General features: G+C 40.8%; 1 protein-coding gene across 1 annotated transcript in view; it reads left to right on the forward strand.

The window, feature by feature from the left end:
• The window catches only part of CMTM4 (CKLF like MARVEL transmembrane domain containing 4), a gene marked incomplete at its 3' end in the record, with an annotated part of 31,817 nt that continues 6,787 nt past the window's right edge, over positions 1 to 25,030 (forward strand). The window contains exons 1-2 of the mRNA XM_080638671.1: positions 1 to 366; positions 18,542 to 18,718. Of these exons, the coding sequence (XP_080494797.1) occupies positions 181 to 366; positions 18,542 to 18,718 (363 nt within the window). The 5' untranslated portion in view covers positions 1 to 180. The remainder of the gene's footprint in view (positions 367 to 18,541; positions 18,719 to 25,030) is intronic.

The raw sequence follows: 25,030 nt of genomic DNA on the forward strand, positions 1-25,030 counted from the left end.
CGCTCTCCTCCTCGCACCGCACCATGCTGCCCTCGCTGTCCGCGCACCGCTCCGCCTGACGCGGGGACGGGGGTAGCCATGCAGCCGGCGCTCCGCTAGTAAGCGCGGCGCGGCTCGGCGCGGGCCGGAGCTCCGCGGCCATCCCCTCAGCAGCGCGGCGGCCCCGGCCCCACCGGTACCATGAGGAACGGCGATGACTTGGAGGGCTTCGATGGTGAGGCGTCCAGCACCTCCATGATCTCGGGGACCAGCAGTCCCTACCAGCCCACCACGGAGCCCGTCAGCCAGCGCCGGGGACTCGGCGGCCTCCGCTGCGACCTGGACTACCTGCGGGGCACCTTCGGCAAGATCAAGCTGGCCGAGGTGGTAGGTACCGCGGGCGGGGAGCGGGCCCGGGGCGCCTGGCGGGGCTCCTTCCCCCGCACCGGTAAGGGCGGGGAGCGGAGGAAAGGCCCCCGCGGCGGTGGGGCCGTGTCGGTCGCTCGCCGGCGAGGTGCTTACCTGCGGGCGCGGCTGGCCGCGGCCCAGCGTCCTCCATTTCAGGCGGCCGTGAGCGCGGTGTCACCCACGGGGTGCGCGGGGCCGGGTCAGACCGATCCCGGGAGCGGGGGGCGGTTCGGCCCGGGCTGCCCTCCCGGCTCCCGCCGTGCTTCCCCGCTGCTGTCCCCGGCGGTGGGAAAGCGCTGGTGGGTCTGTGGGGGCTCGAGGTCGGCCCGGGTTTGCTGGGTCAGGTGGTGCGGCTTCCCCTTGCAGCGGGAAACGGCGCGGGTCAGGCCTCCATTACGGTGGGTTTTGCATAGGCGTTCCGGTTTGCCGGTGGGGTTTAGGAACAGATTTTGCCTCAGCGTTCGTGCCAGGGCTTGCCCGTGCCCGTGGTCACTGGGGTGTTCGGAGAACTCCATCACTACAGCGTCTGTGGAGTTTAAAAAAAACAAAACCAACTTACCAGTGTGTAAATGCTTCAGTTTCAGTGTTAACTGTGGGTTCACGTCGATGATGTCCCGTAGAGGCGTTGGAGAGTGGCGCGGCTGTGGCTGGAGGTGCCCAGGTGCCTGGTGTGTGCGGGGTCCCTGCTGCTGCCCCGCTGGGGAGCTCCCTGACGGTTCCACCCCTTGGGCTGCTCTGGCCTGCACAGCGGTGGCCGGTGTTGGAAGTGCACAGAGGAGAGGAAAAGAACCTCTGGGGAAAAGCACAATACAACAAAACAACCCCAAACCCGTGTTTTTCTGTTTTGAAACAGGCTGTGAGCTGTATTTGTTAATGTACTTTGAACAGCTGAACTGTTGAGTTTTATGAAGTCGGTGCAAGTCTTGAAGCATCACAGCAGATAAATGTGTTTTGACACCTAAGGGGTTTCTTCGTTCTTGTTCCGGTGATGATGCTTGTCCTCATCGATCCATTTTCTAAGTCACTGTGATGCTAACATGTATTTTTAATTAACAGATGTATCTTTCAGGATGTTTTAAAATGGGTGTTTCATGAAAATGCCCGTAAGTTTGAAATAAACTTTTAAGTAGTTTCTCACAGAGTACTGCTGATTGTTCTCCCTTAAGACGGGTGAGTTCTTTGAGGACAGAAACATTTTAGTATTTCTTACGTTTAACTTGAGAGTTTAAAATCGCTACTGGCTAGTACAAGACAAAGCTTGCACATACAGGTTTCATGTAAAATGCATTCAAAGTATCCTAGGTTCAGCAGTGACACAAGTTCATGGAGGGCTGTCATGATGAATATGTGATAATTTTTTTATGAATTCCCGTTAAAATCCAGTGTTTGGAAGTGCCATTTGGTTCCTTCTCATCTCCTAAGTGTAGAATAGAATCTGAGGTCTGCCAGTGGTAGCAATGAGTGTGTTACCTGAGTAGTCTTAACAACAGGGAATAGCTGACTTGTGTTACGTGTTTTCAGGATTGAAGCCAAAGAATCTATCGTCATTGTGCAACATCTACCTGTCTTGGAACTGTTAAAAACTGCCCATGTGGCAGAGATCCCGGGGTGGTGCTGCCTAATGTGGTGAAATAATCTGCCCTTGGGATTTTTGCTTCTGTTCCTGCTGCTGATCCTTTCCGTAGTACACTGATAATTGTGGCAAGTCACATTAAAAGCTTGTAATTAAAATGAGTGATTACGAATGATGAGTAAGTGAATCCTTTATTATTAAACTGTGATTTGCTTGGAACGAGTTCCAAAGATAATGTGGAGTACATCTCTTAAGTTTTTAAGCATTGCGAAGAGTGATGGGGGAAACCCACACTGTGCTGGGGTTACAGGTACAGGAGTTTTCTTATCTGTTGAACAAAGATGTTGCTATTTCCAGGACATTGATAGAAAGATGTATGCATGCATATTAGTATCTTCAGGGGAGCTGAGTAATGTTTTGTGCCTTATTAAAAAGAGGGGTCTGAGCTGTTGCGTGTGGTTCCTATGGAGTGTATGAATCCAGTAGGCCAGAAGCTAGTAAGAATTAAAAGCTAACAGGAATTAAATTAGCTAGTATTAGGTGGAAGCCTGTGTATCATCCTGGCACATTTAGTTTCTGCATAGTTGTACTCGAAAGCAGCTCTAATTCATGGTAATGACTGGTACAGCAGGCTGCTGAATTTTGCAAACCAATGGAAAACTGAGCAATTTTGGAAAAGAAAGAACACATTCTGCAGTGTACTTAATTTGCTTATTTGCCAAGTATCATTATTTTAATTTTCATGTTTAATAATACCTTCACAAAAATACTGTAGGCACTAAAATGTGTCAAAGGCCATAGTATAGAAATCTAGCTCTTAAAAACAAGGAGGAACTCATTTATTGCACCCTTTATTGCACACAAGAAAACTTAAAAAAGACAAGTACCGATTTAGATGTAAGGTCTCTAAATATATTCTAGTAAAAAGAATGCTACAGGAAAAATTACAAGGTCTGTGCTCATTTAGCATCAGAATTTGTCTTAAAATACATACATGATTGGCAGACAAAAGTATCAGCTCAAGACAAACATTGCTGTTTATTCTAATCTTCGGTTGAAAGACTTCCCGCAAATTAGTTCCTAGTGCTGTGTGTGAAGGATGATTGTGTGAACTGATGTGGGTTAAAAGGATCTTCTCAATGCCCATTCAAATTCGAAGGACCAGGGAACATGAAAAAAAACCCCATGTAACTGGAAAAGTGATTGTGGAGCTTTATTATTTTTTATGGTAGATTTGTCTTTATTCAAAATATTGTTACAGGAATTATTACAAGAGGGAAAGCGGTACGACATTTTTGGCATGTGGTAATTAAATTGCTGCTACATGGGAGAATAGTTTTAACTCATGTTTATTAACATTTCAAGAGAATATGCCCCAAATTGCCCTTTAAAGGGGCACTGACCTAATACATGAATTGTTATCAAAACCAATTAATGTATAGTATTGGGCAGCTTATTTCTTAGTTTAGTTTTCTTCCTCTGGACTCCCAGAAGAAGTTGCATAGCATTATGGGTTTTCGTTATTTTTAAGTTGGGTACAAAAACTAATAAAAGTGCATTTTACTATTTAGGGCTTCTTATTCATATTCATGGTTAAATTGAACAGTTATGTAGTACATATGTCTGCCTGCTAATGGTCAGTAATATCTGTATGAAGAACAGCAAGGAAGTACTGAAAAGGCCCTGTATGGAGCAGCTTAGTGTTGAACTGGTATTCCTCTTTTTCGAAGTTGTATTGGTAGTTGGGTGAGCTTCTTGGAAAGTAGCTCTTTCGCCTGTGAATTACTGTTCTGTTGAAAAAGTTGTGTGTTAATTCGGATCTCTGAGGAAACATCTGCTGTAACTGGGGCTGCAGCTGTAAGCCTCTTTAAGGAAGAATCTCGAAGGAAGGAAGATGGTGCATGTTGGATTGTGTCAGGAAAGGAGTGTTCAGGGCTGCGGGGGTGGCTGGGAAACCCTGACAGGGTATCATCAGGCAGGTGGGAAGTAGACGGTATAGGAAGGAAGGTTGTGCAAAAGTGTGGAGCTGTCATGTTTGCTGTTGTGCCTTTTATAATGAGGATTTGAACTTGAAAGCCAGTATGTGTGTGTACTAACCAAAGAAATGCTTTTCCTTTGGGAAGTTGAAATCTAGGTGGAAATTGTCTCAGCTAACTTCCTAGCATTTAGATGGAGCAGTACCTTGCCTTATGGCAGATGTGAGAGATCAGATAGCTGCCCTTGGAGACCAGAGCAGAAAAGCTCGTTAGAGTTTATTTTCATTACTCTCTGGAATGATTTTGTGTTTCTCATGCTTTCAAGGGCTTTAATGCTTCCCATGGAGATTATTGTACAATAATCAGATACCCCTGGAAAACTTTCCTATGGACATTGTCAAATGATTTGTTTCACTTCAGTAATTTTTCCCTCGTTCCCTTGAATTTCTTATGGAGAGTCTCTCCTTTTTGAGTGTCCTTGCTGAAGGAAGGTGTTTACTAAGTGAGGAATCAGGGGGGCACATTGCTGTCAGCCTGAAGAGACAGGCTGGTGCAGGTACCACGTCTTTGCTGAAACTAGTTTCTCTTTAGATGATATTGCTTGCTTTTTTTCCCCCGACTTTATTTTTCTCTTCCGCTTTTCTAAATGCATTATTATTTTTCCTTGATTGTTATAATTCTGCACCTTCAAGGCTCTCACTGTCATTGAAGTCGGGTATAGATGTGTATTTCCTGCTGAAATTCCCATGGTGAGTTGTGACTGCTTGTCCTCTGCTTTTCTGTTTTTTTTTTGGGGAACTATAGCTTCAGGTGAGCGGTTCATCAGGCCTCCAGGTGAGTGGGAAGGAAACAAAGCAGGATCCTATTTTTAGCCTTGTTAGTTCTCACCTGATGCCAGGTTTTCACAGGCACTTTATTTAGAGTAACATCTCTCACCTCTAACAACTGATGTGAAAATTGTTCCTGATTAGTTCTTGTGATACTGGTGGTAGACAGGAGTTGTTTTAACTGGAGCAGTAAGATCACCGAACAACCTTCTGACAGAAGGAGCAAGTGTCAGAAAACCCTTACTGTGTGCTAGCTTAAAAGAGGATGGCATTTGTGGTGATTAGTGATGGCCTCTGTGGATCAGACAGCCCTAGACTTTCTTTTCTCTATGTGTCTATTCCAAATGCTACAAAAGTCCATCAGAGATTCCTTTTAAAGAAGATAATACTTCTGCTTGGGAGGTCTCTGAGCTACAAGTTGCTGATGAGCGTACTGGGAAGCATCACTGCATGTTTACTCTCATCGTCTTCTCTATAGCATATGCTATTGCCCATTAGTGGAAGCAAGATTTTGAGAGAAATGAAATCTGTTGGGAATAGCAGTTCATATGTTCACAATTTTCGGAATAAAAAGTTCCATCTTCATTGGTGGAGAGTAGCTGAGTGTTGGAAAAAGTTGTTTTGTGGCTTACTGTCATTACATGTTTCCAGATCCAGAAACTGATTAAGGCCAAGAATACAGTAAAATTCTTTGCTATCAGGATCTACTGTAACGAAGAAAACAAAATTCAGAAAGCCTGTAATACACACCTGCCTGGATAATAAGACTGTTGAGAATTCCCATTAAGAAATTAGAGTAATAACATTTATGTTCCATAAAGTAAGGTAACTGCTAACTATTAGAATCCAGTTGCTGACTATCATGGGATGTTCATGTATCTCATATTGAATTACTGCTGCCTTCTTCTGCCTTCAGCTCAGCATCTCATTGTGATCACAGTCCAGTGTGTCACATCTTACATGTCTAACTTCCCCACTCCTTTCTCCCTGGGTCTCTCTGCAGTACTTCTGTGCAGCTGCATAGCAGCATGGCTCCTCATCTGCTTTGTTTGCAGCCGTGTGACTCCTCATCTGCAACTTTCATGTTGGAGTGAGGAGCCAGTGCTTTCCAGACAGCTGTCATTCTGTAAACCATAGAAGTTACGAGTTGGATACTGACTGCGATGTGAATAAATTGACAGCTACTGTAAAGTTCATTTCTATGTAAATAGGGTGTTAACTAAGCTACAGAAAACTAGACTGTACCTAGCAGAGGTCAGTGGTGGACGTTCTCTGCCTGGTAAGGTCATTCCACAGTGGTCAGGGCATCCTGATGTATAGTGGTCTCAGTGAGAAGCAGAGACCACTGCAGGAAACATCCGAGCTTTCTAAGGCAGCTTCGATGTCACAGGCAGCCCTGTAGATGATGGCTTTAGCCAGAAGTGATAGTTTCACCTGAAAGTTAGCTTTTGTTTATCTGTTCTGCACTTCAGAGGTACAGAAACCTTCCTCGTTTCTGGGGTGAACGTAATTCTGGTGAATTTATAGCTATTTGTCCTTTTGTTAGCGTTGCCACTTTCCATAACTGCTTCTTACTCCTTCATGCACTTCGAAACAGCTGTCTCTGCTTAGACATCTTTCATGTTCTTGCACAAGGCAAGACAAAACTGTTTTAGGCTCTGCTGGTAAGAAGGGCTCTGTAGTCTCAGGACCGTCCAGCAGCTCATCTGACTGAGGTAATTGCTTCTCAGTAGGCACAACCGAAGTAGTAGGTGACACACATTTCAATGTGTATGAAATGCCACTTTTCAAGCCTCAGCTGGAGATAACTCTCCTGTTACATCCTAGGATTGTATTGGTAATTTATAATCAGTCTGTGATAAACTGTATAATATCTACTTATTCTTATTTCCAAACAGTAAATGTGTGTTTATGTAAGAAATCCTCGTGACTTTGTGTGTTGTATATTGAGCTTTGATTCTCAGTGGTATTTGTAGCTGCTTGTTCAGAAGATGTTAAAAATGACAGTGGAGACTGGTGATCTTTGACATCTGGTCTTAGAAAAAGACTGTTGCAATACTGTATTTAAAGGATCGAGTGTGTAGTACACAGATACGCTTAAGAAGTCCTCTTTAAGTAAACCATGTTTCTTCAGTGTCTCAGATTCCTGGTTTCTCTTTGGAAGGATTTTTCTTTAAAGATTGTAGATCTGCATTGCTGTGTGATGATATTTTTAAACTGACATTTACCATAGAGGGAAGAATGATGAAATAACTCTGTTTAGCCTTGCTTTCCATTGTTTCTGTGTGCAGTTAAAGAAGGGACTGTGGTTGTCTTCTCACACAAAGGTGAATGTGTTTTGGTCTCTTTCATGGTATCTCTTAGCTGCCATCTGGCCATGGCTGTGTTCTTCTGTCAGTAAACTACAAATTCCTGTTACATATGTTACACCTCTTAGATGGTGGGTAGTTTTAAGTTCTGCTTTCAGAAGAAATTTCTATAATGTCTGTAATAAGGCTGGTAATGTCTTTTCTTGATGAGCCTCCCAAGTTATTTAATTATCATCTTGAGATAAGAAGTCAAGGAGGACTAGACATTAAAGAGGTGTTATTTTTGTAACATCATGAGTATAGGAGGAACTTCTTATTTCTGATGCAAGTTAATACATCATTTTGTCCCGTCAGCTTGCACGCTTTGTCATCCTGTGCTTGAAATTGCGTTTCAGAATACCTGCCTTGCTTCAAGACCTCAATGAATCATTTTGCACTGAAATTTTGTATGCAAGAGGACTAGACATGCAATTAATAGACATCTTAATAGCGTGTCACCAGCTGTTGCTCTGCAGTGGTAGTACTCGCTACTTCTAAATTAGAGCTGGATTAAAATGACTATGCATTCTGATTTTTATTTTTTAAATAATTCTCAGATGGGTTGTGTAGTCAGTTGCTTCAAAACGGTGGAAGTGATGTTCAGATTTCTCTGGAACTTACACCATTAGCTCTTCCGAATATGGGAGGAGGAAAGCAAAAGCTGGGTAACACCAACCTGATGTAGACTAGGTGTAAGGACGTACAACCATGAGTAGAGGAAAGATGGGTCAAAAATATTATGTGCAAAGAGGGAGACTCTTCCGCTTAAGCTGAGAAGCCTGAACACAGAATGCAGCAGCAGGAATCAAGTAATGCGGTCTTTGCTGTGACAGATCTCAGGCGTTGTTTTATCTAATACATGTTCAGGGTGAAATTACTCCCTCTGCAGTATGGTACTGGAATGGCATGATGCCTGAAGTGTGGTTTCAAGTAAGCAGAGTAACTTAATGTTTTAATCTCACTGTGTGCAGGTTAAATCAGTATTTAATGCCTTAGCTTGTGGGGGAATATGATGCATTTTTACCCAAGCAAGTGTCTTCAGCATTGTCTGCAGTTAAACTTTTTTTAATATGTAACTTGATATTCAGGTGTTGATGCTTGGATAATGTATTGTTCAAGACACTTCTTTACATTTTCTTCTTGTATGTATGTTCACAATGTGTTTAGCTTGCAAGTGAGCTGAACTTGTCTCTGATAGTTCCCTTCATTACAGCATAGCTTAAAAGCACAGCAGCCATGTGCCCAGTGTGTAGAAACGTCCTGTGCTTAGATCTGGAGTTGCGTATGGTGATATTCTGCTGTAGCTTTCGTGTAAGCTAAATGTTGAAGCTAAACAATTTTAAAACACTAAATTTACCAGTGCTGCAGCACTGCTCATAACAGTTCTGTCATCTTTATGTGAGCTTATTTTAGGAATTGACTACAAGCAGTCCCATATTACTAATTTTCTGTACTTTTGTACATTCTTAACCAGAATGTTCATACAAGAAAGCAACAAGCACAGTTGTGAATATTACAAAATACTTCAGTTCTGCAAGTGTTTAATAGACTTCAGTAACTTGTCTTATGAAATTATTTTCATGCTAGAAACTGATATTGCCACTTTAATGTTGTGAACAAATTAATTAGTTGTTTGATCATACAACTAGTTTCTTTTAGAAGAAACTTTTAGAAGAAACTAGTTTCTTTTAGAAGAAACTTTTAGAAGAAAAGAAACTAGTTTCTTTTAGAAGAAACTAGTTGCATTTAATGCTTAGAAACTTCTTATCTAATAGAATCATAGAATAGTTAGGGTTGGAAAGGACCTTAAGATCATCAAGTTCCAACCCCCCTGCCATGGGCAGAGATGCCTCACACTAAACCATGTCACCCAAGGCTCTGTCCAGCCTGGCCTTGAACACTGCCAGGGATGGAGCATTCACAACAATGTGGAGGAAATCTTCAATTAAGCATTAGTATCTTTTACTGTTTGGAGTAAGTGCTCTTCCAGAATTCCAGGATGGCATCGTAAGTCTTTGGGATGTTCAGTATGTTTAGTTCATGGCAGTGCTGTAAGAATAGTCATTGAGAAGGCGAAGATGATGTTGCCGGAGCCTTATGGCTTGTGTGTTGTTAACATTTTATAGTCCTCTGTTTGCAGTGTGCCAAGTTTGTTTGCAGTCTTCAGGCAGATCTGCTCTTGAGTAGGTGGATTTGCAGTTACGCAATGGAAGTTTGTGGGCAATTTTCTATTTTGGATGAGGTATAAGGCTTCTAAGATAGTCTAAACAGCAAGCTGGGCTTGAAGGTTTCATGCATTCCCCAATACAGCTGGCAGTGCTCTTTAATGTTCTGGCTTACATCTATTTTTTTAATGTTCTGTCTTACCAGTATGTCTAGACTCTTTTTGCCTTTTAAGGCATGGCATTTAAGGGGGCCTTCAGATTGCAATCTTGGGAACGCTGGGATCGCAAGGGCAGTTTGCATGATTTCCTCTAAACAAAAACAAACCCAAAAAACTTTAATGGATTCTTTAGGTCTACTTTAAGTTCTTGATTGTTTTCTCATTAAAATTCCTTTCTTGTTTTAGTATTTGTGGGATGTTTGATGTTTAGTCATAATTGGGATTAAATGGGGCTTTAAAGGCTAGAGCGTAATTCTGATAGTCTTAAAATAGAACTTTCACTTTTTGAAATAGCCGAACAGGCTAGTTAAACAAGAGGCTGTGCAGATCAAATACTTGACAAATTTTATGAGGGCACCTTTATTTCTTAAAACCAACTAATTTATCCTACTGTATGTTACAGATTTACAGTATTCTGGATACTGTTTTGACTAGCCAGGTTTCTAACATGGGTTGGCCTATGTATGTGGATGGGCACACAAAGCCAGGTCAAAAGTGAAGCTTTTTCTCTTTTTAAGAGCTGAGTAGAGAATTCTCCCAAGTGAAGCAATGGCCAAGTTTGGGGGGTTTTTTATTTTATTTTATTAAAAAATCATACAAACACAGTCTCAGTAACTTGCTGTGTTCCAGCAGAAAGCATGTGTCTATGTACCACACAGAACATGTGTGTGCAGCCTGAAGACAAAAATAGGGTAACTTTATTTATCCATTTAGTTTAAATAGCAAAGGTAAGAGAAGTTATGAGTTCTTAGAGCTTGACTTAGTAGAAAGTCCTAGGAAATGGACTGGAAAGGATACTGTACCCTTGCTGGAAGGTTTGAGATGGGAAGTTGGACCATATACTGAGAGATACCTCTCCTGGACATGCTCTCTTGAGAATCCTGCACAGTTTTTATTAACAAACTACTAAATGCTGATACAAGACTAATGACCTTCAGTGAAACTATTAAATTGATCTTTAAGGTAAAATAAGAATTACCAATGATTCTCAAGGAAGCTGGGTTGTATCTTACCCTGCCCTGGTGACTGAAAGTGAGGGCTATTAAACTTTCTTGAACTCAGCTGTTAAACTAGACCTTTTTTCCTCCCCCCCCCCCCCATTTCTTGTAGGCAGTTTTTAATTTGTGTTACTATTGTAGTAAAGCCTGCATGAGTAGGACTAATGGAAAAATATTTTATTGTCCCACCCTTCTGCTCTCCACTGCGTGTAGTTGCTGGGGAAGATGCAAAGGACTCAATGCATACAGAATTGTGTTTATGGCAGCACTGAAGAAATATGTAATATTTTTCTGAGCTGTTTTTCCCTATTTTGTCTAAGAACATGGCATGCTAAATGCTAATCAAATTGTGACAAAACTGGGCTTGAAGTAGCTTAGTTGAGTAGTTTCACTGTTTAAGAATTTCCACTTCTGTTATGTGCGTGATTTAATTACGGTTTTTACCAGACTCCAGAGCACTATTCTAAAGCCTGATGTGGACATATTGCAGTGGTTAGACTGCAAGAGTTCCCTTTGCCCTGTGGCGTGTCCCTCTGCTCCTCTGGCGTAGGCATGGGTATGCTGAGTCTTACTGGTTTGTGTCTGTTCCCTGAAGCAGTGGGCACAGTTTGTGTTCTGTGTGTACAGAAGAAGAGAAGCAGCCTTTGCATTTAGGAGCTGTTTATTTCACTAAGTTGCATAGGAATTAAGTGATTAATACAGCATATAAATGGTAAAGTTAGAAATGTATAACTCTCTGCTGGGATTTTGTTCATTATTGTCTTGCAGGACCTGTTGCTTATGAAAATATTTTGAGTTCTCATACACATGAATTGTAGTTTCTGGGTACTGGAGGCACAGGTTCCTGTGGAAAGAAGTTAGTGGGAGAAAATGGTTACATTTTTCATGTTTTGGTTGCTGCTGTTTAAAATGTGGCTCTCTGTGATCTTCAGATGAATGTTCCAAAAGGATGGGTTTAGTACAAAACTATTGATGGGCTTTTGTTTATGGGACAGGTGGCATGTTACATTCATTTTTTGTCTAGTCTGGAAGGTATGTTTGAACCTGACTGAGGTTTCTGTAAGGAAATGTAATGTGCCTACGCCAAATTCCTCATTGCAGTGTGTCTTGGCTTCAGATTCTTTTCAGTGGTTCTTTTGGTCATCTGCTTGGTTGGATAAAACCTGAAATATTCCTAAATATTGGTTGTTATTTGTTTGCTTGTTTGTGGTGTGTGTTTATTTTGTTAGGAACATGATTGTGTTTTTATTGGGTGTGTAAAAAGCCCCTTAAATTATTTATGTGTAACAGGAAGCACTATGTTTATTTTTTCCTTCAAAAAACCTCAAACCATAAAATATTTCCATACTGTAAAACACTGTTTGTTTAATGGCATCTGAACCGGCATTAGTTTTGCATTTATCTAGCAGATAAGAATGTTTGTTGAAGAGGTGTATTCAAGCCATAAGCAAAGCACAGCAGGAAATAAGTCACTACTTCTTGTCTGCAGCTTGCTTTTTTTTTATGTTGCAGACTCTGACTAAGTTCTCTTTGAAAATGGGTGCAGTTCTGTTTCAGCCAGTTGAGAATCTCTTCTGCTCCTTTTAGTTCAGTCCAGTTAATTTTACTTTTTTTTTAGATTAAGTGTTAGTTTTGCGGTACTTAGGTTTTTGAAACAACTATTATGCAGTTGTTAATATTGAGTGTTCACTGCCTCATTCTTAAGTATGATCCTTTCTCATAATACGCTTTCAAAATGTTTCTGGCCTCAGAAATACGTTCTGTATTTAGAATTGGTCTTTTGCCTAAGTTGAGAAAGGGAAGTCAGCAGTAGCTGAATCTGTCAGGGATTACAGAAACCTGCTGGAGGTGGTGGAAGAGCAGCTGATTTAATACGGATTTCACAATATTTAATGCACTGAAGTCTTGCCACGTCATAGCCAAACATGAACTAAGAAATAATGAAAACTTGAGGATTGCAGCTACATGTAAACACCTGGAGGTGCAGTGAAGATCTGAAATGTCAGTATTCTGCTGCTGTTTCTATTGTCAGCACCAGAACCAAATCAGAGTTGAATGTGGAGCTCTGGTTGAGTTTCTCTGGATTTGCTCAGTGTTGTATTTTGTGCTGTTAGAGCACAGTTTAGTTTAATCAGAGTGCTGAATCACTTGTGCTGCTTAAGCTGCCCTCTCTGGTGAGTGCGCTTTCCTGATTTTTTTTTTTTTTTAATAAGAAAAGTCCAATTACCAGAGTTAATAACACATTTCTTTTGGTCTTAAGGATGAAGACTGGGAACAGACGGGAAATCAGTCATTCTTCTGCGTAGGGTAAAAGATGGTTTCCTGCTGGAGAAGCAGAACTGTGTTTAAGCCATATGATCCCAAATACTCGTATCTGTGCCAGCTGTTTTAGATGTGGGAAATGCATGTGCTTTGCAAGGAATGAGACCCACTTGGTTTCATACATTAAGTTAGGACTGCTGGGCCGAGTAAATGAGAACAATAAATCTAGATTTTAGTTCAAGAAAGTTAAATGTCTTCAGATACTTTAAGTGGTGTAAAAGCAATTTATTTCTTCTCTGTTTTGCGCATATGTATCCTGCTGTACCATTAATTTAAACAGTGTGGATGTAAAAATGCCTCGGTAGTGTGACATTCTTACTGAAATTCTGTGGGTATTTTTCAGGCAGAAAAAATGCTGACCATTTTGTGGTTTTTTTGGAAATCATGCGTAATTATGTCATTTAGCCACACAATAAGGCTTTCTGTGGTAACATTTTAGATAAACAGGAAAACTCATTTTTTACTTTGTTTTCATTGCAGAACTGTTTTTTATTTTTAGTGTGAAGTTGTTTGATTATTTTCTTCAAAAATGAAACACAACATACTCTGACAGGAAAAATACACCATTAGCAACCTCCTAAAAGCTCTCTTTCAGCATTGGTGCTTGTCACAGCATATTTTCCCCATTTTGGGGAAATACAGTGTTTTATGTCTGACCTGCCAGTGTTGCCAAGAAAGTGATGTAAATATAAGCCGTTTACATAGCCCTAAGGCAGATGATTTCTTCATTAAGGGCCTTTCTCCAGGGGAATTTACAGGAAAGTTGAGATCAATACTGTAATGGTAGGAAGATAATGTGGGTAAATTAAAGGACATTGGATCCCAGTATAGAGGCTCTCCGTCAGGAATTAAATGGCCCTAAATTGTGGTTGGTTCATCCCCTTCCAGTGAGGGTGTGCTTTACTCTGAATGGAGCCTTCAGTTGAGGTTCAGTGCTACCCTTGCGCTGTACTTTACTAGTCCTGAAAGTCCCAAACAATAACAGTGGGTAACAGTTTGCCAGTTAATTCAAGACAAAAAGCACAAAACATCACTATTGGGAAATACATCTTGTGCTTAATCCTCTACTTGGAGGTTTCTTTTTTCCTTGTGCCTTTGCATCATGTGGTGGGAGATGAGGGAGGAAGGGCAGGGCAAATTTGCTCCATTTACTCCATTAACAGAGCAAACTCTGCCTGTCACAGTTAGAGCTGTATTGCACACACTGGATTGCAAGCCTGGGCAGATGCAGACCTTTGCTTAGCTTATCCTGAAGCTCATTCTCATTGATCCTTTTTTTGTTGACCAGACTCTTGTATCTCCTTTGTCGAAGAAAAAGGTGGCATTGCAGGCAGCCTAGGTTGGCTCTGCATGAACCCAAGCATCCAGCAGGATAAGCCGATGTTTCCAGCATGACAGTTAGGTATCCACTGCAATGTTAGGTATCCGCTCCATGCTTACTTCAAGAAGAGTGGAAGTAGAAGGGAAACCAAGAGCAACTGTTAAAGACAGTAATAAAAGAGAGTTACACAGATCTTGAGGCATAGGAGAAATTAGGGTGGAATAGAAAACTCTCCAAAGTACTCAGTTCAGAGAAAAACAGGTGAAAAGGTTTGTTTTATCCAGTAGAGGAAACTTGCTCTATTGACTGTGCCTGAGAAAGCTGTAGTTCTGTTGTTCGTGGGAGGGAGCAGTAATTCACGTAAGAGGAGATCTTCACATTCAACTTCTCATTTTTATGAAGCATAGAAGCCTTGAAATTTCTGCTTGTGGAAAAACTCATCAAAACTCATCACCCTAAATTAGGAGGTGTGACTCAGAAGAGAGGGTCACCTCCTGCACTGGACAAGTGTCAGCATGTGTTTTGCTGGCCAAAACTTGTGCTCTCATATGATACCCTGTAAGTCCAGCCACTGAAGGCAGACACAAGCCTGGAATATCCAGTCTCCTGTTTTTCTGAGGTAGTGCTGGTGACTTCTGTTACAAAGCAAGGGCAAAGCTTTAGCAGCTGGGAAGTGAGAGTTTTCTCTGCTGCTGCTTTGTGTTGCTGTCACCTGGGGCAATGTGAGTCTCAGCACCCTCGAGTGGTATCTGGATGGAGCATGAATCGTTGCCAGGGGTGAAGTGTCTTTGTTCTCCTTTCTTCCTCAGAGAGCATGTACAGTCAATGTGGTAAGACAAGGCACCAGTTTTTATTTTGGACTGTGGTGTGGCAGAGGGAATTGCGTAGGAAGTGACTTTTTACATCTTTGAGCCTCAGTAAGCTGTGAGCTGCATGTAGATTAGCTAATTCAGTAGGCAGTGAAGGGTGGAAGACAGGCAGTGAAGATAAACATAGGTTAGAAAGATGATTTCATTATAGCTACAGAGGTCCGTGAGAGAACAGGAGAAAATGGTTTAGTGCTAAACCTGCGCTGAAGTCCCTCAGAAAATAAGCTGGGGTAGCTGGGATCAAGACTGACTTCTGCTCTGTCTGCAGTTTGCAGTGGAACACTCTGGGGGCACGCTTATGATCGTATCAGTTTACTTAATGGCCACATCAATCAAGTGGTATTTTGGGTAGCAGAATTGTATTAACTACTGGATGAACCAGTAGTGGTTCATCATGTCCTTTGGCAAGCTGATTTGGCTTGTGTTAGAGCATTTACCCAACCCTTCTAAGTGATCTAGCTGAGTCAGTCATGGGTTTGATTCTATAATGTATTCTATTTTCATTTCATATGTTCAGAGTAGTTTGCTGTATTTCTTAGAAAGAAACTTAGACTCATCTCAGAGTGAAATGGCCAGTGAAAGCAGCATTAGTGTGCTTTTATGGAAGATTCACATAACTTGTAGTTAATTGGAAGGATGCTTCTGGCAAGTTCATAAACGTGTAGGAGGACAAGATTACCCTGATGCTTCAAAGAGAAAATACGTTTCATGAAAGACTGAGATTTCTGTTGTGTTTATGAAAAGGAAAGTTTATGTGGGAGGATAGTGCTTTCTGGTGTGGTGGTGAATTCGGAATTCATTTTTTGTTGTAATATTCATTGTGAAACAAATAATGGGCAGTTAACAGGAAGGTATTAGCTGTAGCACTGGCAGAGTGGGTGATCTTTGAGAAGGGTGAAATACATTTTTATTGCAAGAGAAACCGTAGCACAGTTGGAACCTTGCTTGAAGTACAAAAGTGTTACAAGTAAATGGCATTCACGGGAATGTTCTCCTTTTCCTGTCCCCCAACCAACAAGCGTTGAGGTGTGCCAGTAGGCTTTGTGATGATAATACTGCTGTTGATAGTTATTGTGTGTGTTCCAAAAACACAGCCTCCACTTCATGGCTGAAGCAATTGAGGTTTTCTCCCAACCTTTCTGATAAGCATATCAATAGATCTGGGCTGTCCCAACCTAGACCACTGTGCACTAATGCTACCACGTGTTAAACTGATGGCACGTCTTTGCCTGCCTTTGGAATGGTTTGGGTTATTAAGTCAAACTGTTCACACATGTGTTTTTTTTTTTTTTCATATCAGAATATGAAAGGTGTCACAGGCGAATGTATTTTATAGTTCCTTAACCAATAAAATGAAGTCTTAAGGTAGAATTGCTCTGAAGCTTATTAACTATTCTGAGCTCGGGAATGTATAAATAACATACAATGATTAGAATTCACTGCTTCAACTGCCTCTTCAGCACGTAATTTATTTCTAATCCTGTATGCAAGAAAATCTTTCATCTTTTTTGAGCTTTGACTGCTAAGATGGGTACATTAGCCTTGAAGAAGCAATGCTGTCTGGTATGGAGAAGAGTCAGTGTAAGATGTTTATTAGCAAAACAGCAGAGACTCTGTATGCCAAGTAGCAGTTGTCCAGAGTAGTGATTGCCAGAGCTTCTGGCTCCTTCAGCCTAACACTGGTGGCACAATTCAGAGCTGTTTATATTTTCATAAAATAAACCTAATATTGTTTGGGCTTGTGCTCCAGTATTTTTAGAGAATATTGCAGAAACCATTGCTTTTAAAACAATAAAAAATTTAAGTGTCATATCAAAAATTGTGGCAAGAGCAGTGGAGATTTTATTGGAACATCTGAAAGGTAAAGTTTTGCCAGTTATCATTTGGCATTAGGTGTTATTGATCCTGCTTGAAATAGCTAAGGTTTATTTTTTTTGAGCTTTACTCTAAAAAACACTGACTTTTATGTTCTCTTAAAGAGACTGTGTAAAGTGAACTATGAGAGACTTTCTACCCAATTATGAGATTTTTGATAAAAACTATTTTGGTTTGTTTTAATTTATTTTTAAACTTAAATTAGCTGCCATATTCTGAAGTCTGTAGCAAATGAAGCATATGGGTATTGTCCTTAGAATTACTGCTGATGTCAAAATGGTAACATCTTTCAAAATCCTCTTTCTTCATTTTGCTTATTCTGTTGTGGAAGACAAAGGCAAATCAATAGATGAAGCATAAAAAGTACTGGAAGAAAATTTATCTGCAAAACATTATTGAAATTGGCAAAGAAGGATTTAGAAATTGATTTGTATTGTGGCTTCTGTCAATCTTTTAAATTTAGGTTTTGTTTGCATAAAGCCTTCAAACTGGGGAATATTTAGCTATGAGGAAGCTGTCGTCCTCAAATTGAAGCGACTTACTACAGTCTCAGAATTTTGTGGCAGAGCAAAAAAGTGAATTATTTCTGAAAAATGTAAGTGGGTGGAAAGGGGGGATGGTTGTCTTTAAAACTGAAGCAAAACACGCTTATAAGGCCTTTCTTGCTTGCTGTGAACATTAAAAATACCCAATAAAACCAAACTGTCCATGCTACTGTTTTTCTTTTACCAGTTACATTTAAAGAGGAATTCTTTGAAATGTAGTCTTAGATATGTAAGCTGTATACACTGTGGTAGCTAATCAGTGGTTTCTAAGTGGTACCGGTCAGCGGTAGCTAATATTGGTATATGGTTTTTATATATTTTAGTTTCCTCCATTGGGCAGACTAAGAATAGTGATATTCACTGATTTATCCTAAATAGTAAATTAAACTCTTTTCTTGCAAAAGTCTGCATTTAACTCTACCAAGATCCTTCTGAATTTAGACTAACAGTTATCCAATTTATATGTATGTATTTGCAGCACCAGGAGTTTGTCCTTCCTCTGTTAGCTGCTGATTTTATTGTCTTACAAAGAAATGATAATATATGTTTTAATATGAAAAACAGCATATTGATGATAAACATGAAAAGACATTTTTGGAGGCTGGTAGAGATCCTGAATCTATTTTATTTTGAATGTTTAGATAGCAAGTTGGTAGTGAAATTTAAATAATAGCTTGATTGAAATGTCTTTCACAGTCACACTATATTAATACTATGTAGCTGAGCTTGAGATTGGCCCAATAGACAAATGCATTCCAAGTTTTGGAATAGCGTGTCATGAGTGAAAAATGAAATAAAACATTTAAGGTGCTGTTTGCATATTAAGCCAGTGTTCTGAAGGGGTTTCATGCATTTCTGGGTGTCTCAGTCATTTTGATGTTAGACTGCTTGTAATTTTGCTAAAATATACTTTGTTGAATGGGAGATATCCAGAAAGTCTTGCATTAATTTGCTTTTGTTTTTTTTCCCTTTAGACAGTGCCTTGTTATAAACTAAAATCACACATTCCTGAGTGTAAACTGATCATGTTCCCAATGGAAATTTCAGGAATACTTGTGGCTACTTTCAAAATGTGGAAATCTATTTATTTTTTTTTTCCACTTGTTTTTCTTCCTAGGTTTTGGCACTGATTGCATTCATCTGCATAGAGACCATCATGGAATGCTCCCCTTGCGAAGGCCTTTATTTCTTTGAGTTTGTGAGCTGTAGTGCGTTGGTGGTTACTGGAGTTCTGTTGCTTATGTTCAGTCTAAATCTTCACACAAGAATACCGCAGATCAACTGGAATCTTACTGTAAGTTCGTACAGATTCTTACTCTGTTGAAAATAGCTGCAAACCTTTTTTGAAGTTTGGGCTTTGAACTGTACTTTCTACTGCAGTTAAAGATTGTGTATGAGTGTTTTCTGTGCTGGATAAAGTAGACATTTTACTTGTACGTAATTTGAATACTAACAGCAGAAGGAGCTTTGAAATGTGGCAAAATTAAATAACATTAAATAGAGCTAAAGTTGTCTTCGGGTACACTTTGGAAGGAAAAACCTCCTGCTAATGCCAGTAATTACTGTTTGTGGATGAAGTGGATAAAAATGCAGGCTGTAGTTACTTAACTTTGACAGATGCTGTATTTATAGTAGCCCGTTGTTCTCTCTTAAACTGTGTTTCTATATTGGGACAGCTGTGCTGCATATATTTTCTTACACAGATTAATACAGTCATTGGGTAGTTGTGTAAAAAATTATGTGTTTTCTGTGCAAATCAGGTGTTTGAATTGCTTACACATATAGCTATTAAACATCGACTGGCAATGCTTAACGCATTCTCAAATATGAAAAGTTTTAGGAAGAGAACTGCTGGCAGTGCACATTCCTTTTGTAGAAATCTCTATTTCCATGCTGTATTATGAGTTAAACTTTCAGATTGGGTTGCATAAACACAGGTCACAAAATCAACATGTTAAGTTACTCTAGCAAAAGATCTGTCAGCTTCAAGGACAGTATTTGTATCAACTTTTTTGGACAGTACAGATACATATATGCCCATGTTCTGTTTTATTTCAGAACACTGTCAGAGACCTGTCCCAGAGGTTTTTAGGCTTCTTTGTGATTTTTTTTTTAAACTTGTTTTTAATATCATTTATTAATGTTGCAATTTGCACATGTGCAGTAGCTGTTTATAAGCTGAAATGACTTGTCAAAAATGAGCATGAAATATGGAATTAGATGAACTTTGTACCCTGGGCATGCATGACCTATTGAGGAACTCTTCCCAAGAATACTTAGTAGATAGATTAGATGAACTGAGAGCTGTGACTGGTAACCACGTGGCTTTCAGAACAGAACCAGTGCAGTTACTGGGCTGTCTTGCTTTTGCTGCTTTTGTCTCCATTCTGCCAGTATTGTCATCATGTATCTTGGCAAGGTGAAAAGCAGGAGCTGCAGGGAGAAGGTAGTCTCTGTTTCTGTTGCCAGGTTGTTTTTTTTTTCAACTAGCATCACAACAGCCCGATAACGACAGTTGAAGACCATCTTTTTATGCCATGCAGTTCTGTATGTGCTAGTAGGATGCACAAGAGCATGAGAACAAGTGTGTATAAGAGCATCAGCATAAAATACATGATGGCTTTGCTGGTGGTTTCACAGTGAATGCTAGATCTAGCTCATGTTCAAAGTAAGTTAGACTTCTTATCAAGAGACTGGAGAGTGGTGTGCATGGTGTTCATGACTGAACTGAAGTTGTATCTATGGGAGGACAGTTTAATGACTTTGCATACCTTGATTCTGCATGTCTGCACCTTTTGTTCTGTTGTTGAGCCCTGTGGCACACTCCTAATGCATGCCGGACACTTTCAGAATATGTTGAACATACTTAAGTACAGAATCCTAAACGCAGCTCTCTTCTCTCCCCCCAAATAATGCAGTAGATGTCAATGTGTAGCTGACAGGTCCTTTCAGCCACTCTGACTTCTTACAGTATTCACGTGGCAAGAACTGCTGCTTTGTAGTGTTACTTACCTCTACATAACACTCTGCTAGAGATACTCAGAGAAAAGAGGGCGTAAAAATCTAACCAGTTGTGGTATGGCTTTTTTTTTTTTTTTTTTTTTTTTAAGTTTGGTGCTTGGTTTGGTTTGGATTTTTTTTTTTTTAATTAAGTATTTTGGGGTTTAGGACAATGGTCACACTTTGAAACCTTTTACCTAAACAGCATGGAGTAACATGACATGACTGGAGTTTGACCTGAAGGGCGGCTGTCAATGCTTCTGCTTAAGTCCATATTGCCAGGTCAACAGAGGTAGAAGTAAATTGTCATGATCTTGCAAGTCTCATTCTTCTAGTTACGTACTAAAGATTAAATGCTTCTTCCATCATTATACCAGAGATCTCTAACAGAAGTGAGAAGAGAACTGAAAGCTTCTGACTTCCATTAACTGATGAGACCATCCTTCTTCCTGGTATTTCTGACTGAATTTAACAACCATTAATCTGATGGGATCGTTACTCCAAGAGGAGTGTGAGAGTATCTTCATTATTGTGTTAGCTGTTGTCTGTTGCATGTACAGAGAGGGAGATTGAAAGCTCTGATAAAAAACCTATAGGAGATTACTTTGGCAAAGTTGAGAGAAAATTTAAGAATGTAGAGTTGTGGCTGAATCCCTTTTTGGCTTATTTTGGCATTTTATAGAATCATAGAATCATAGAATAGTTAGGGTTGGAAAGGACCTTAAGACCATCTAGTTCCAAATCCCCTGCCATGGACAGGGACACTTCACACTAAACCATGCCACCCAAGGCCTCATCCAACCTGGCCTTGAACACGGCCAAGGATGGAGCATTCACAACCTCCCTGGGCAGCCCATTCCAGTGCCTCACCACCCTCACAGTAAAGAATTTCTTCCTTATATCCAATCTAAACTTCCCCTGTTTCAGTTTGAACCCATTACCCCTTGTCCTGTCACTACAGTCCCGGATGAATAGTCCCTCCCCAGCATCCTTGTAGGCCCCCTTCAGATACTGGAAGGCTGCTATGAGGTCTCCACGCAGCCTTCTCTTCTCCAAGCTGAACAGCCCCAACTTTCTCAGCCTGTCTTCATACGGGAGATGCTCCAGTCCCCTGCTCATCCTCGTGGCCCTCCTCTGGACTTGTTCCAACAGTTCCATGTCCTTTTTAGGTTGAGGACACCAGACCTGCACACAATGCTCCAAGTGAGGTCTCACGAGAGCAGAGTAGAGGGGCAAGATCACCTCCTTCAACCTGCTGGTTACGCTCCTTTTGATGCAGCCCAGGATACGGTTGGTTTCTGGGCTGTGAGCGCACAGTGCATTCGGCTCATGTTCATTTTCTCATCGACCAACACCCCCAAGTCCTTCTCTGCAGGGCTGCTCTGAATCTCTTCTCTGCCCAACCTGTAGCTGTGCCTGGGATTGCTCCGACCCAGATGTAGGACCTTGCACTTGGCATGGTTAAACTTCATCAGGTTGGCATCAGCCCACCTCACAAGCGTGTCAAGGTCTCTCTGGATGGCATCCCTTCCCTCCAGCGTATCAACCGAACCACACAGCTTGGTGTCATTGGCAGACTTGCTGAGGGCGCACTCAATCCCCCTGTCCATGTCACCGACAAAGATGTTGAACAAGACCAGTCCCAACACCGATCCCTGAGGGACACCACTCATAACAGGTCTCCAGCTGGACATCGAGCCATTGACCACAACTCTTTGCGTGCGGCCATCCAGCCAGTTCTTTATCCACCGAGTGGTCCACCCATCAAATTGATGTCTCTCCAATTTAGAGACAAGGATGTCATGTGGGACAGTGTCGAATGCTTTGCACAAGTCCAGGTAGATGACGTCAACTGCTCTGCCCCTGTCCATCAGTTTTGTAGCCCCATTATAGAAGGCCACCAAATTGGTCAGGCAGGATTTCCCCTTAGTGAAGCCATGCTGGCTGTCACCAACCACCTCCTTGTTTTTCATGTGCCTTAGCATGCCTTCCAGGAGAATCTGCTCCAAGAGTTTGCCAGCACAGAGGTGAGACTGACTGGTCTGTAATTCCCCAGGTCATCCATTTTCCCTTCTTGAAAATGGGGGTTATATTTCCCTTTTTCCAGTCATCGGGAACTTCACCTGACTGCCGTGAGTTTTCAAATATTATGGCCAGTGGCTCAGCAACTTCATTCGCCAGCTCCTTCAGGACCTATGTATGGATGTTGTCAGGTCCCATGGACTTGTGTACAGGTTTTTAAGATGGTCTTGAACCAGATCCTCTCCTACAGTGGGCCCAGGGTCTTCATTCTTACAGTCCCTGTGTCCGCCTTCCAAGACTTGGGTGGTGCAGTCAGAGCCTTTGTCAGTGAAGACGGAGGCAAAGAAGTCATTAAGAACCTCAGCCTTCTCCAAATCCTGGGTAGCCAGTTATTCTTCACTATTTATATATACATTCATACATTATTTGCCTCTTTCAATAGTTAATACTTCCCTGTATTTTGATGATTATTATGGTAATTTTGCAGCCTCGGAATATGACACAGTTTTCACAGGAGTTGCTTACTGAACAGACTTTGACACTCCTGAATGCTTTAGGAGGAAGTCAGTCCTGCTTGTGCATTAATTCAGTAATACACATGCTTTAAAAAAAATATTTATGACTTTATAATGTGTATTTCCTTTGTGAAAAGTCTCAAACTTTGCTTTTAGAAGCTGTGTGAGAAGAGGATTTTGTAGTGCTTGAAAGAATTCAGGAAATCTTTTGTCAAACACTGCATCTCACACAGACTTCATAGAAACCATTTGAATCTGCTTTCAAATGATCCTATGTATTAGAAAGTACCAGGCCATCATCTGCTGTTGTCCAACACAGGATTGTTTCCTTTTGTACTTTATTCAAATTAGACTTCTTTTTAATGAGTTGTGGCTGTTGTTTGATGCCCACTGTCCCTGGTTGTAATGAAAATGTGGATCAGTACATACTAATACCTAACAGATACACAAATTTACTAATTTTTTTCTAATAAATATTTTTAGCTATTTATGGAAAAGGGCTTTGTTTTGTTCCTAATTAGAGACTTGCCAGCCATTTTCACATCTTCCTGGGGTAACATGAAAGAAACACAGAGATGATAGAGATGGTGAGGCCAGAAAGAGCCTTGCTTGGGTGTATTGGAAAGAGGCAGGTCTGTTAGAGTAAGATGAAAGTACAGTCACTTGTCTCTGTTGTGCAGTGCTATCAATATTATGCAAAAATGCAAAAGCTGGGGAACCTGTCAGTGGAAATTTCCATTTCTTTTATGCTTCAGAGCTCAGAGAGAGCCTATTCTGCAAGGAGACTAGCAAGCGGCATAGGGGAGTAAACAGTACACCACAGAAGAGATTTCTGCGTCACTGATGAGCTGCTGCTTTGAAATGTTTGTTTTCAGAGCTAACTAATAGCTGAATGTTTGCTTGAATTTTGTCTAACTTATTATTATTATTATATTGTCATGGTTTAAGATTTATTATTTGAATCTCATATGATCTACAGGGAAAACTTTAAGATCTTGCAGCCAAGCTATGTGCATGACGTAGCCCTCTAGAAGAAGGGAAGGGGATAGGAAAGTTAGCAGAAGTGTTTGTAGTAACTTTGTGGTGAATTTGCGTGTGGTTTGTCAGGCTTTCTGACAGTTAATGGTGCTGCAGAGTGGAATTCACCGTGATGCTGTGGTACCTTTTTCAGGGCTGACAACTGAGATGCCTTGGGGAGGGTGACAAGTGATGGCAAATACCTGAGAATACTAGAATTTGAAAGTGTTGACAGTTTGTATGGTGGGAGACATCAGAATCAATGCAGCTGTAAATCACTGCATAATCAGCCTGTAGAATGGACTTTTTATGTCTGTGTAGGAAAAATAATTCCACTGGAGCACTGGTAGTGTATTCTCTGTGTGAGCAGTTTGGAATGCAGGCTTTTCAGCCTAGAGCAGACTCAAAGATGAGGCACAGAACTGAGCACAGCAATTAAAGAGTTCTGCCAGGCTTATTGGCCTGGGCTCAGTTCAGGGAACCACTGCTACAGGGAGGAACCACGAAGACTCAGGTGTGTCTTCTAGAAGACACAGATCTGTGGTTTTATCTTGTGCTGCCTGAAAACGTATTTTATCATCTTTGCAGGGTTGGTTTTTTTTTTCCCCTCTGTTATTGCAGGGATGAAACCTTTGTGTGTGAGCAGCTAACACTTGAAGTAGTTGGCCAAAAATTTGGTGCAGTGCCAGAATGGCACTTATGCTGGCTTTGGCTCTAAAGAGTGTAATTACAGAGCTGTAGTTCAAAGGTTTTCACAGGATAATCTTGATTTATTTTATGTTTTTAATTTATTTTTTCCCCTTCTGTTTTGATAAAACATCCTAGTTTTCTTTGGCTCGCTCAGCTGTTAAATGAGAAATTAAGTCAGTCATCCTTCACTTCTATGTTTACTGCTATCAAAATAGTAATGCCTATTAAGGATAAAAATGAATACTTTATAAATTTTAATAAATTGTCAGAATTCATTTCCTCTTGGTTAGTGCTCTTTTCTGCATTCTCATTTGGTGCAGCATGGTGTAAATCATGCATTATTCTGTAAGAAATACAAACAT

Source organism: Psittacula echo (genome assembly GCF_963264785.1).
Source record: "Psittacula echo genome assembly, chromosome: Z".
Taxonomy (NCBI): domain Eukaryota; kingdom Metazoa; phylum Chordata; class Aves; order Psittaciformes; family Psittacidae; genus Psittacula; species Psittacula echo.